This window comes from Muscardinus avellanarius, assembly GCF_963383645.1.
Source record: "Muscardinus avellanarius genome assembly, chromosome: 3".
NCBI lineage: Eukaryota > Metazoa > Chordata > Mammalia > Rodentia > Gliridae > Muscardinus > Muscardinus avellanarius.
The window spans coordinates 162342822-162356818 of NC_137788.1; the positions used below are offsets into that span (position 1 = coordinate 162342822).

General features: G+C 44.7%; 1 protein-coding gene across 2 annotated transcripts in view; it reads right to left on the reverse strand.

Moving 5' to 3' along the window:
• The window catches only part of OTUD7A (OTU deubiquitinase 7A), a gene marked incomplete at both ends in the record, with an annotated part of 114030 nt that overhangs the window by 25961 nt on the left and 74072 nt on the right, over positions 1 to 13997 (reverse strand). For both annotated transcript variants that reach the window (XM_080693042.1, XM_080693041.1), the window contains one exon: positions 2274 to 2375. In XM_080693042.1, the coding sequence (XP_080549168.1) occupies positions 2274 to 2375 (102 nt within the window). The remainder of the gene's footprint in view (positions 1 to 2273; positions 2376 to 13997) is intronic.

The window sequence follows — 13997 nt, forward strand, 5'->3', positions numbered from 1 at the left end:
CCCCTCCCTCATGCTCAGAGCTGTTTCAGCTGCCTTTGGGGACTCTTGGGTGGTGTCAACCTCAAGGCTCTTCCTGGGGGGCTCTCTCTCACGCACAGGGTCTCCTTGTCCCATACATGTTTGTCTACAGGCCTCACCCTGAGATTACTGTTATTTCTACATGTGCCCAATAATCCCAGCTCAAGGTCAGGCCTGGCTGGCAGGTGTTCAACAAGTATTGTGAGTGGGTGTCACACTGACGCTTTGGGCTATTCTGGTCAAGTTTAGCTAAGTAAGCACAAAATAAGAACAAAGTATAGACAGAGTATCCTGTATCCAAAGTGCTTGGGACCAGAATTAATTTGGATTTGTTCATATTTTGGAATGTTTGCATATAGAAAATGAGATATCTTAGAGATGGGATCCAAGTCTAACTCTGAAATTCATTTATGTTTCATATATACTTTTTATGCACACACAAAGGCAATTTATACAATATTTTAAAATAATTTTTATGTGAAACAAAGTTTCAAAGTACAGAGTTTTCCATTCGGGCTGCCATGTTGTTTCTCAAAAAGTTTCAGATTTGGGGGCATTTAGGATTTTGGATTTTCAGATTAGGGATGTTTGACCCGAACTGGCATAAAGGTGCCTTTGAACTCCAAGATCGCTGCTGTGTGGGGGATTCTCAGAGGAGGACCTTGCAGTCCTGGTCCCTCCTGCAGATGGAGCAAGGCTCTAGGGAGGCCCACTGCTCCAGGCAGGCCCAGGAGGCCCATCATGCCATCCGAGACAGTGGCATGTGGCCGTGGCCCACCTGTGGTACTGACAGAACCGTGACTGTACACTGCAGTACCTGAAGGCCAAGGCCGTTTCCATGCCTGAGACCGTGCATGGCTGCTGTTGGACACAGACGGGTGATTTCTGCTTTTATATTCCTTCTCCAGGTTTGATACGAATCACGGTGAAATAGATCCAATAACAGTGGGCGAGTTGGTATTGTGATGAAATACGACCCAACTACTAAATTTATGTTCTTGAAGAGGAGGAGCATGGGAAGTTCTCCATAAAAACTTAAGGTTGACTACATCCCATATGTATGTGTAATTATTATATGTTAATTAAAATGTAGAAGATGCATTTTTTAAAAGTTTCAATGGGAGCCGGGCGTGGTGGCGCACGCTTGTCATCCCCGCGCTTGGGAGGCGGAGACAGGAGGATCGCGCAGGTTCGAAGCCAGCCATGCTGGCTTAAGAGACCCTGTTTCCAAATAATATAAAATAGGCCTGGGAGTACAGCCCGGAGGTAGAAGGGTTCCATCCTCAGTACTACCAGAAAAAAATTTTTTTTTCAATGGGAAATGTTGGATTCAAAACTGTGTGCAAGGTGGGGTCATAATTTCACTTGAGGAGCACACAAACAATTCAAAGACAAGATGCTAAAATGTTAAATGTGGCCAGCAGTGGATGGTGAGATTATTGATGTTTTATTTTCTTACCATGAAGAGTGTAGAATACATTTTAATGCCACAAAACAGGATGTGCTGGTTTTGTTGTGGAAGGCAGGGAGGTGAGCGGATGGATGCCTTTGTCTCCCTGCCGTCCTGTCAAGCCCACAGCATGTCCCCCCAAACCCTTCACAGTCTTACACCTCTTCTTTTTAGTTTTTTGTTTTAAAACAATGACTTTCTAGGTTGCTGAAAGTCTCACTGTATTGTTGAGGTTGGCCCGGAACCTGTGATCCTCCTGTCTCAGCCTCCCGAGTACTGAGATTACAGAAATGTACCACCATGGCCGGCTCTGCCTGTCTTCCTGTCAGTTCGCATTCATTACAGACTCTGGGCCCTCTGGGGCCCCACAACTGCCCACCCTCAGGCATTGTTCCCCAGGCTCCTGCTCCAGCCTCACCCTGCTCAGCCCTGTCTCTTAGCACATCATGGATCCCTACTCTGGGCTCCGTCTGTCTCCCTGTCTGGAATGTTCAGTCTTCTACTCTTTTGAATTGTTCAAGTCTCACTAAGGATCCTGCCCCCTGCAGGAATTCCGCTCTGATTATTCCAGGGCACGAGCTCTAATTATCATCCCTACAGTTTCTACTGGAGGCTCCTTCTCTCATGACAGGACTTTGATCACGTGCGTTCTGCCTCTCCACCAACACATCCAGTTAGTTAGCCAGAAGGGCCAGGATTGTTGGCTCCATCTCACGATGGCAGGGCTGGCTCTTCTGAGCAGATGTCTGTGCTTTAACCACCAGTGCGCAGGCCTGCAGCCCTGCCACTCTGCCGTGGAGCTTACCCAGCGAGGCGGCATGTAAAAGGCAGTTCCCATCCCCTGTCGTGGCCAAAGGAAGAAGCCGTTTACAGCTCGTGCACACAGTGGACCACCAGTTCAGGCGACCTGGAACAGAAGTTCACTTTAGAATAGAAGCCCAGAGAAGGCAGGGAGCCTCGGAGAGATCACGGACATCAGAGAAGGGCTGAGAACCTCGATGGAAAGGGAGCGTTGTGGCTACCTTCATTTCAAGCAAAATAAAGAGCAAAAATATGGGCAAATATAATAGCTTTCTCTCTCCTCTTGAGTTTTCTAAATTATATCTGATGGTAGATGTCTGTCTGTGTGTCTCAATGTAAATACAGTAAATATTTAAGACAATCATATTATGAGTGCTTGAAGATAAAGAGGCAAAAAGCTGGTAAGATTTATAGGTGTCACTAAAAGTGGTTAAATGTTAACAGCTGAGGGTACATGCATACAATGTGATACTTGGAACAGCCACTAAAAGGGCTGTACAAAGAGTGAGACTCAAAAACCAGTCCTATGAAGTCTCTTCCAGAAAAAAGCCAGCACTGTCTTGACATCAAAACCAGATAAAGAAAGTACAAGAGAAAAAGAGTGTAGACCAGGATCTCTTATGAATGTGCTGCAAATTTGCAAATTTTTACATTAACACTCAGAAGTTTATGCAAAGAATTATACATCATGGCCAAGCAGGGTTTATTCCAGATACGGAAGGGTGGCTCAATACTTTAAAATAAATCAGTTAATATAATTCACCATATTAATAGACCACAGAGAAATAAATCATGTGATTACATAAATAAAGAAAAAGCATTTGATAAAGCTCAGTTCTCATTCATGATTAAAAAAAACTCCCATAAAACCAGGAATTAGAAGGGAACTGCCTGGCCGGGCATGGTGGCACGCTTGTCATCCCCGCGCTGGGGAGGCGGAGACAGGAGGAGCACGTTGGTTCAGAGCCAGCCGCGCTGGCTTAAGAGACCCTGTTTCCAAATAAAAAAATTGGTCTGGGAGTGTGGCCCGGAGGTAGAAGGGCTTCCAGGAACCCCAGTACCACCAAAAAACAAACAAACAAAAAAAAAGAGAAGGGAACTGCCTTAACTTGATAAAGAACCTTTACCACCACACAGCTAACATAATACTTAACGGAGAAAGACTCAACGCTTTGCTTCCACGTGCGGGGAAAAGGCCAGGCTGCCCACTCTCACCACTGCTCTTCAATAGAGTGCTAAAAGTCCTAGTCAGTGAAATAAGTCAAAATAAAAACAAAAGATAGAGTTCACAGGTATAGATTAGAAAGGAAGAAATAACAATGACCGTATTTTCAGATGACTTAATAGTTTATGTAGAAAATTAATAGGAAACTATAAACAACTCTATAAGGGGCCAGGAGTGGTTGCGCATACCTGTCATCCCAGTACGTGGGAGGCTGAGACATGAGGATCACAGGTTTGATGCTAACTTCAGCAACTTAGACTTTTGACATCTTAGCAAGACTCTGTTTCAAAAATAAACAACCCGGTGTGGTGGCGCACGCTTGTAATTCCTGTGTTTGGGAAGCTGAGACAGGAGGATCACACAGGTTCGAAGCCAGCCTCAGCTACTTAGTGAGGCTCTCAGCAACTTAGTGAGACCCTGTTTCCAAATAAATTATAAAAAAATATAAATTATAGGGCTGGGGGTATAGCCTGGAGGTAGAATGCAACAAACAAACAAACAAACAAACAAACAAACACTGCTGGGGGTGTGGCTCAAAGGTAGAATGCTCTGGGTTCAACCCCCCAGTACCAAAACCAAACCAAATCCAACCGAGCCAAACAAAAACTCAAAACCTATCACTAATTATTTTGTCAAGGTCACAGGATAGGAGATGATTATAGAATTCAGGGGCCTTCTACCTCTGGCTACACTCCCAGACCGGTTTTATATTTTTTATTTGGAAACAGGGTCTCTTAAGCCGGCTGAGGCGGCTTCGAACCTTCATGATCCTCCTGTCTCAGCCTCCCAAGTGCGGAGATTACAAGCGTGCGCCAACATGCCTGGCTTAGTTTTTATTTTGAAAGTGGGTCTCACTGAGTTTCAGAGGGCTTTGCTAAGTTCAGGCTGGCCACAAACCTGTGATCCTCCTGTCTCAGCTTCCCAAGTACTGGGATTACAAGTGTGTTCCACTATGTCTGGCTACCTCAGCATTTTTCTACTTTATATTGGAAACTGGGTCTTGCTAAGCTGCTAAGGGTCTTGCTGACCTGATGGGCTGGGCTTGAGACTGCAATCTTCATGTCTCAGCCTAAGTACCACCATGCCTTGCTTTCTCAGCATCTTTCAGTTGCTCGTCTAAAGGAGATGTCTTGGGGGCAGGTGAGCAGAGATTTGTGTCTCATTGGGGAAGGCAGAGAGCCAGCCTTGCTATTAGCTACTCTGTGCAGGAGGCTGCCAGTGGATTATTTTTTGGACAGTAACCCAATTTGCTTCCCTGGAATAAATCCAGCTTGGTTGCAATGTACTGATTGATGCGTTCAATCTGCTAAATATTTTGTTTATGATTGTTGTCACGATAATTCGTGAAAGAGACTCACGGGCCTATCACTTGTCAAATGGAATTGGAATAGCCGAGAATACAGGTGGCTGGGTGCCAGGGCATCTTGGGATTTCAGGAAAAAGTGGCTACTAACCCCTCTGGGGAAAAGTTTATCTTTCACACTGCTGCCCAAAGTAAAACTGCTGGCTCTTTGGGACTCTTGATACACAGAGTCCCCTCGATGTGTTGCGGGTTTCCTGAAGCCTCCTCTGAGCTGAGATCCGGGGGTGTTCAGCTCCAGCAGCAGCAGAACTGGAAGCAGAGCTGTTGTCTGTTCACGGGGTGGGAATTGAGGCTCTTCTCCCAGCTCTGGCCAGTGCTGCTTTGATGGAGCTTGCTATATTTTTACTGACCCTTGGGCTATTTGTCATGACCTGGCAGCTTGGTCTGTTATGTGGAAAACGACAGACCAGGAGATTAAAGAGATGCCTTTTGGGTGCCACAGATGAGAGAGAAAATTGTGGCTACTGGTCCAAATGTCTGGGTCACTCAGGTCGATTACGTGGTGAGCCTCCGTCCTCTGATGAGTTGGCTTGGGGAGCATCTTCTGGACTGCCACTGTGGCTGCCTGGGCTCTGCAGTGGCACACAGCAGCACTCTCATTGTCAGAGGGGAGGAGAGCGAAGGCTCCCTGTTCTGATGTGGTGCTTGCTACTGCCTGCCATACAGGTGCTCCTTGTCTCATGGTGGAGGAGGATGGGATGCTCGGGAGGCTGCTCCCGCCCGTTCCTGGGGGACTGATTCTCAGCGCCATTGGCATAGTCTCACTGCTGCTCACAGGCTTTCAGGACTGACTCTCAGCGCCATTGGCATAGTCTCACTGCTGCTCACAGGCTTTCAGGACTGACTCTCAGCGCCATTGGCATGGTTTCACTGCTGCTCACAGGCTTTCAGGACACAGAGCTGCAGTTCTGGTATGACTGGTCAACTCTGAGCACACTATTACGGCCCGTAAAACGAACTCGGGTGATGCCTGAGGCTTTCCAGACTGCCTTTAGCCTGATGACGGCGTGCCTTCTGTCAAAAAGCCACCTAACAGTGGGTTGATGGCAGAGATCTTCAGTGGGGTTTCTACATCCCTAACAACTCACAGGTACCTAATAGGATTGGGGATTGAGGTGACCTTCTAAAAATAGCCTCAAAAAAGATCATGGATTAGTTGGGCACGGGGACATACACTTGTAATCCTAGGCTTGGGAGGCTAAACCAGGAGGATCACAGGCTCAAGGTTAGTCTCAGCAATTTAGTGAGATTTCTTTTCAAAATAAAAGATAAACTAAGATTGGGGGTGTAGCTCAGAGGTAGAATGCCTCTAAATTCAATCTCCAGTACACAAAGAATAAAAAACACTGACTGCTGTGGTCTGGATGTTTACCCCTCCTAAAATTCATATGTTGAAGCTTAATCTCTAGCATGCGGTGGTGGGCATGGGGCATCTGGAGGTGATCAGGTCATGAGGCCCCTGCCCTTGTAAATAAGATGAGAATCCTCTAAAAGAGGTGTGAGGAAGCCTGCCCGCCCCTTTCACTGTGTGAGGACACAGCAGGAACCCTCTGTGAGGACTGAGCCCTCGTCAGACACCAAATCTACTGGTACCTTAACCTTGGACTTCCTAGCCTCTTGAACAGTAAGCAATACATTCTGTTGTTTACAACTTACCCAGTCTAAGGCATCGGGTTATAGCAGCCTGAGAGGACTGGGATGCCGGCCCCCCCCCCCTCCCGATGTGCGCCTGTCCTAGTCAGCTTGGCTCTACAGCTATAGAGGCCATAGACTGAGTGACTTAAACAGAGACACTGATTCCTCTCAGTTCTGGAAGCTGGGTGTCCCAGATGGAGGCGTTGGCGGATTCGGCTCCTGGAAGGGGCTCTCCTCCTGCCTTGCAGATGACTACCTTCTCACCAAGCCCTCCCATGGGAGAGTGTCAGCGTTGGTGTCTCTTATTCATATAAGAACACTAATCTTGTCATGGGGCCCCACCCTCATGACCTCATCACAACTTCATTTTCTCCTCAAAGTTCTATCCCTAATACAATCATAGCAGAGTTTCAGGCTTTCACCCGTGAAGTTTTGGGGAATACAGTTTAGTTCATCCTAGTGCCTTAGGAAGGCAGCTCCTTCCCCGTGACACGTGGCTCTTCCACTAATCCCCTCCAGCTGTGCCTCAGGCAGAGCACAGGATGCACAGGGCGGGGTTATGGAGACCTGCTCTGAAGATCTGGATTCCATGCTGAGCATTTCTGGTCATGTCCCCTGTTTCATTTCCCTTCTGGCAACCCCCAGGCTGGTCTGCTTTGGACACCTTTCGAGAGTCAGTTCAGACCTACAAGAATCAGGCTTCGTTGTGGTTCAGTTTTATAGAAAATGCTTTTGTCTTTCTTGTTGATCCTCATGGGTGAGAGACAGGGTCATAATCATGGGCTTTTTCTTAAGAAAATGGTGAGTTATATGTCACATGACTGTGAACATCAATTTTTGAGAAATGGGAGAGAAACAACTCCAGAAAATTAAGGAGGACAGCCTTGGACCCCAGAAAGTATGGGCAGAGAGGGTAGAGTAATAATGTTTTATTTTTTTAGAACTAACCCTGGAGATTTCTGCATAAAGGAACATGTCTGGTATGTAGATCTCCCAAATGTTTGCAAATACCTTATATATAACAGGGTCCTGCTCCCCTCATCCAGGAGTCCCAGGCCATGTTAGCATCCTTAAAAACCATGGCAGGTTAGTTTATCAGTTTGTAATCAAAGCAAAAATTGCCATCAGGTATTTCACAGTGTTTCACACAAAGCAGACTTTTTCACTAGCTCATGAGGTACAGAGTTCACTATCCCGCCAGGACAGGGAGGTCTCACGCAATGAAACAGGGCCAGGGGAATATCTTGAAAGGCCAGGTATGCTCATGAAGTAGATGAAGCCTTACTGGGATGGGAAATCAACCCCAGTCCAGCAGTTCCCGAATAGAGTACAGTGACCAGCCACCACAGGAGAGCGCCTCTCTGGAGAAGCGTAACAGCATATACAGTCTACAGTTTTATACACAGGGTGTCAGGAAGCCGATCAAAAATTCCTGCACTTATAAACGACAAAGTACCCTCAGGATTATATGGGTGAAAAAAACGAGGTCTCAACAAAGAAAGCACGTAGGGGCACCAGATTCTGAGATTATCTTGACAGGAACTTTGAAGGAACTTGGATCAACATGCTCAAGGAAATAGGGAAAAAGGGTCTGAAGCTGTATTTGAACAAATAGTGTTTAAGAATTTTCCAAATTTGCTGAAAGACAGATTTTGGAAGGGCTGTAAACCCCCTTAGCTCAATCTGTCTCTTATTTTACATCCATTAAACACATCCAGTGTGCAAGAAATGGAATGAGTAAATGTAGCGGGGTCCCTATGAATATTCAACTTGTCCCACTATTGTGAGGAGATTAAATGCAAATTCTACCATGACAAGGCAATAGGAAAATGATTAAAAAACCAAAGATGAACTCTTAAAAGTAGAGAAAAAATATTGCTGGAGGAACAATATAATAGAGGCCTACATGCAGTGAAAGGGGACATGAAGTGTTGGATACATACAACCTTCTCTTGAGTCTGTTCTCAGCAAAATTAACCTTCAAAATGAGGAAAATAAAGTAACTTCTCAAGTCGATAAAGGTCATCTACGCAAAACCTGTTGCTATCATGATACTCAACGGGGTGATACTGAATGATTCTAATCTAAGTCAGGAAATAGTATGCAGTACTGATGAAGGTCGGAGTCAGTGCAAATATAAAAGAAGAAACTGAAGGCAGAAATACGGGGGAGGAATGAGTGAAACTGTATTTTTATTAGAGGGAATAATTTTATGTAGAAAACACTTAGCAAGCTAAAAAAAACCTCCTTGAGCTAATAAATGCATTCAAGTTTATCAAGCTCTGAGGCCACAAGGTCAACATACAAATACTTAGGCGTAAATTTGTTGAAAGATATGTGATATCCAGATTGAAAACCCAAAAGCACTTTTGAAAAAATGTGAAGACTTAAATGTGAAGAGATTTACTATTTACATAGATGAACTCCTTGCTGATAAGATACCAAATTCTTCCTGAATTGATTTATAGCCTTAATGTAACCTTAGTAAAAAATCTCAGAGACACATTTTTAGAAAGTGACAAGTTGACTCTGAATGTACATGGTTATGCCAATAAAATAAACAACCCCCAGCCCCCCAAAAGTGATTGGCTAATATAATTCTGAAGAAAAACAGAACTGAAACCCTTATAGTTCCAGATTTCATAACTTTTTTGTGTTTTTTTTTTTTTGGTGGGGGTCTGAGGATGGAACTCAGAGGCATCTGACCTCCGAGCTACATCCCCTGCCCTATTTTTTCTTTTTTCTTTTGAAACAGGGTCTCATTAAGTTGCAGAGAGCCTCACTAAGTAGCTGAGTTTGTCTGCAAATTGCGATCCTCCAGTCTCAGCCTCCCGAATGCTGAGATTGCAAGCATGCGCCACCACACCCGGTGTTCATAACATAATGTTATGATAATCAAGATATTGTAGTGTTGGTATAAAAATACAGCTAGATCTAATGGAATAAAACATAGAGACTAGAATAGGCCCATACAATTATGGTCAAGCAATTTTCTATGAAGGCCCCAATGGGGGAAATGAAACTATTTTTCAACAAATGGTGCTAGAATTAGTGGATACATGAAAAAAACTTTTGATATCTATTCTACACTACATATACAAATTAATTCCAGCTGGATCACAGACATAGAAGTAAAAGCTAAGCTTACACAGATTCATAGATCTAAATGTCAAAGTTACATTTTTAAAGTATCTCAGAGAGAAAAGAACAGAATGCTCTTGGGATACACAAAGAAAAAATACTACATTTGATTTCATCAAAGTAGAAAATTTTGTATCTGGAAGGCTGAGACAGGAGGATCACAGGTTTGCGGCCAGCCTTAGCTACTTAGCGAGGCCCTTCATAACTTAGTGAGACCCTGTTTCAAACTAAAGAATAAAAAAATAGCGCGGCTGGGGATGAAGCTTGGAGGTAGAATGCCCCGGGTTCAATCCCCAGTACTGCAAAAGAAAGTAAAAAGTTTTCATCCCTTAAAAATTATTATTAAATGAAAAGGAAAGCCTCAGATTGGGAGAAAATGTTCACTAGATATATATCTGAGAAAGAACTTATAACTGAGTATATTAAAAACTCCCACCAACCAATAAGAACCAGAACACCAACCTAATAAAAACAGGCAGAGGACTTTAAAAAGATCTATCACTATACAGGAATAATGAAATGAATAGTCAAAAAAGATATGAAAAAGATGCCCAGTATTATTAGTCATCAAGGCAACACAAAACCACAATCAGTCATCACTTCATGCCTTACTAGCGCAGGGAAATTAATAAGATTGACAACAAATGTTGGAGAACTTTCATACTTTGCTACCGGGAATGGAAAATGGCACGAAGATTTTGGGAAACCTTTTGCCAATTTCTGACAAAGTTAAACGAATACATATCCTATAACCCAGAAATTCCATTCCTGGGCATTTACCCAAGAGAAATGAAATAGAAGAAGACATGTACAAGAACATTCATAGCAACCTAATTTCTCAAAAAAGTCAGTTTGCTAATCTGGGATTGTATCTCTAAAATAAGAATCACTTAGTAGAGTTTTTGGGCTCTGTTTTCCACCGAATCTGTATTATTCTGTTTTCTGTTGCTGCAACAAATTACTAGAGGCTGGGAGCCTTATAAGCAAAACAGGTTATTTGGCTCTCAAGTTTTGATCTCAAGATCAGGCAGCCACATCTCTTTGGCCTCTGGCGAGGGACTCAAGGTTGGATGGCATCATGGTGGACGCATGTGTGAGAGGGAGAGAGTTGTCACATGACCAACAGGACATCAGAGAGACTCCGGGGTCAGGCTGGCTTGTTTGTAACAACTTGCTCTTATGGGAATGAACTAGGATCCCGTAAGTACATCAGACCTTCCAAGGGCAGCAGCCCCGTGACCTGACGACCTCCCACCAGGACCACTACCTCACATATCACCACACTGGGGACCAAGCTTTTAACACACGAACTCCTGAAGGGACGAATTCAAGCCATATCCAACCACAGCACCATATGACTCCCCGATTCCACGTTTGGGTATTTACTCAAGAGAAATGACAACAGATTTTGTTCACTAAGAAATCTGGGATTGCTTATTGGAAATAACCAGCCTAGTGACCTCAGGCTCAATTTTCTTGAGAATCTGGGCCAAGACATCCTCATACGCCCCTTTTTTAGGATGCTCCTGAAGAAGGTGCTCCACTCAAATGAGGACAAAAACCCAGAGCAGGGCACTCAGGGACCAAGGGGGGGCTGGGAGTGAGGCCAGAGAACCTCGGGAGGAAGCCATGAGACTCCTTTCTACCTGTGCGGCAGGAGCGCTGGCTTTCACAACCGCTTTTCAAAAGAGCAGATGTCTGGTTTCTCTGACGATGGTGTCTTACGTGCTATCTAACAGATCCAAACTTCATTCACATGTTGTTTCTGGGTAATATTAAGATCATTCAAGTTCATGAACCAAGGTTTGATATTGTATATAGATATATATGTTTATGTACTTAGGTATGAATAAATTTATGAATCAAGTTTCTGCATTGTTTCTAGTATTATATGTGATTAGTGATATGATTTTTTTTACATAAGGGAAGAAAAACAGCAATTTATTTTCAAGACCCCCAACTCTGTGAATTTCAATCAAATGAGAATGTTTATCATAGATTGCAGATATTTCCAAGGAGGTGTGGAAATATATTTCAGTTAAAAATACCTTTTTTTTTAAAAAAAAATAATGCTCTTAGGATTTGAACAATTGGAAGGATGTTTTATTTACATTTCTTTATTTCTTTTGTCATTATTAAGAATTTTTGTTTGTTTGCAGTGCAGGGGGTTAATGCAGGGCATCGTGCACATAAGACAAGTGCTCACCTAAGTTACAGTCACAGTCCAAGAGTTCATTCTAAGTAAAAGATTTTATTGCTTTCAAAATAGAAATAATGAAACATAAAGGCTAAAGGCTGCAAGTAGCACTTGAAAATGAAGACTCTCAAAAGTATATTTAGCTTAAAGCTGGCAAGTTATTGCCTAAATATCACATTAAAAAGTTTAATAAACATCATCAGTACTTGCATAAACTGGGTCCCTGTCTGTTCTTTAGTGCTTTGTGGATAAGATGCAGCAGTTTCATTTTAATGATAAGTGGTTTTATTCACATAAATAACTATGCCCTTAATTCTAAATGAAAACATGCATTAAAACTAACACTAGAAAATTAAATAGATAAGCATCTATAATAGAAAGACGCTAATGCTTATGTTAACAATTGGCCTATTCCTACCACCTGCACATCATCTTATTAAAGCTAGATGAGAAATGCAATTAAGACCTTTAATTAACGCCACTGCCGCATGGCCTGTTGGAGATGTAATTGGAAACGACATGCAGCTTCTCAGTAACTTCTTTTCCTCTAGGCTGTGAAATACAAGCTGTCTCACCTGACTTTTAAGAAGTCTTTTTATAAACATACAGGCTGGGAGGTATTAAAACTGTATCACCATAAAGTGGAACAAAATGACTAGATTCTGGCTTACAGAGGCACAACACTCAGCCGAGCGTCTGCAGTACCCACAATCCTGACACATCTAATATTCAAGCAGACGGGCCTCACGCATCCTTTGAATGGGATCTGAGCTGCCACTGGCAGCAGTCAGTGGGTGCAGGGGTGGGGTCAGGGCAGGGGTGAGGGTAAGGAATAAGCTAACCAGGCAGGTGGTCCCAGGAGCGTGGCCGTCCTCATAAGCTGTCCGGCGCCACAGCCTTCCCCTCCCCTGAAATAGCTCATGGGTTGGCAATGAAGCCTGTCCAGAGGTGGAGTAACTGAATGACGAGGGCTCTCATCTCACCCTCGGCCGAGCCCACCGATGGGGTAATGGATCTCTTGGTGGGTCAGTGGATCTGCAGGCAGTGAGGGTGTCACTGGAGGCGGTCGGCCACTGGGGGTGTGGCCTGGGAGCTACACAAGTCCCTTACCCTCTCCCCTTGCACTCTCTGCTTCCCGCCTGATGTGAGAGCAGCGATCCTCCCACACACGGCCACTGAGTATGCTTTGGAGCCAGCCTCCTGGCCCGAAATTCCTGAACCCCAGAAACCTTTCCTCCTCTCCATTGATCTTGTCTGGTGTTTTGGTAACAGCATCGGGAAAGCTGTTAAACACGTCCCTTCCTTACTGATGGAGCCCAGGTCTTTTCCCTGGCTCCTGGAGCGAGCATTGACAGTGTCTGAGAGCATCCATGCAAGGCCATTTTCCTTGCCCCGGATGCTGCCGGCATGGCCACATGCTGTCACTGGCCCCTTGGGAGAAAGAGGGACCCCGTGGGGGCAGCTACCAGGAGAGTGTTCATCCTTCAAGAGGGCCTTGTCGGGGTGCAGATGTGTTATCTGCAGCAGTGACAGCCACACTGCCCTCCGCAGTGGAGCCGCGCTGACCTGCTGAGGAGGGATCAGGGGGCTGGTGCACGTGCTTGAGCCCTGCCTGGCTCCCTGTTGTCACATGCAGTGTGCTCTCGAGATGATGAATTCATGGGCTAAGCTCCTGCTGGCTGGGGCAGTGTGCCACGGCAGGACTCACGATGAGTCAGCCACCTCCGTGTATGTGTGTGTGTGTGTGTGTGTGTGTGTGTGTGCGTGTGTGCACGTGGGGTGTACTCCTGATTTACAGAAATGGAAACTGAGGCTGAGAGAGAGCAAGTAAACTTGCCCAGGGTTGACCGCATCCTAACAGGAGCCATTATTCATCCAGGGCCAAATCAGGTCATGAGCAAGGCTGGTCTAACTTAGATAACATTAAGTTTGTGGCCAGCTAATTTTAGTTTGGGCAGTACTGGGGATTGAACCCAGGAGGATTCTACCCCTGAGCTAAACCCACAGAATAAATAATTCTTTATTTTTAAACAAGATCTCACTAAGTTGCGGAGGTCGCACTAAGTAGCTGAGGCTGGCCACAAACCCGGATCCTCCTGTCTCCGCCTCCCAAGTACTGGGATTATAAGTGTGCACCACCATGCCCGGCTCCTGGCCAGCAGATTTG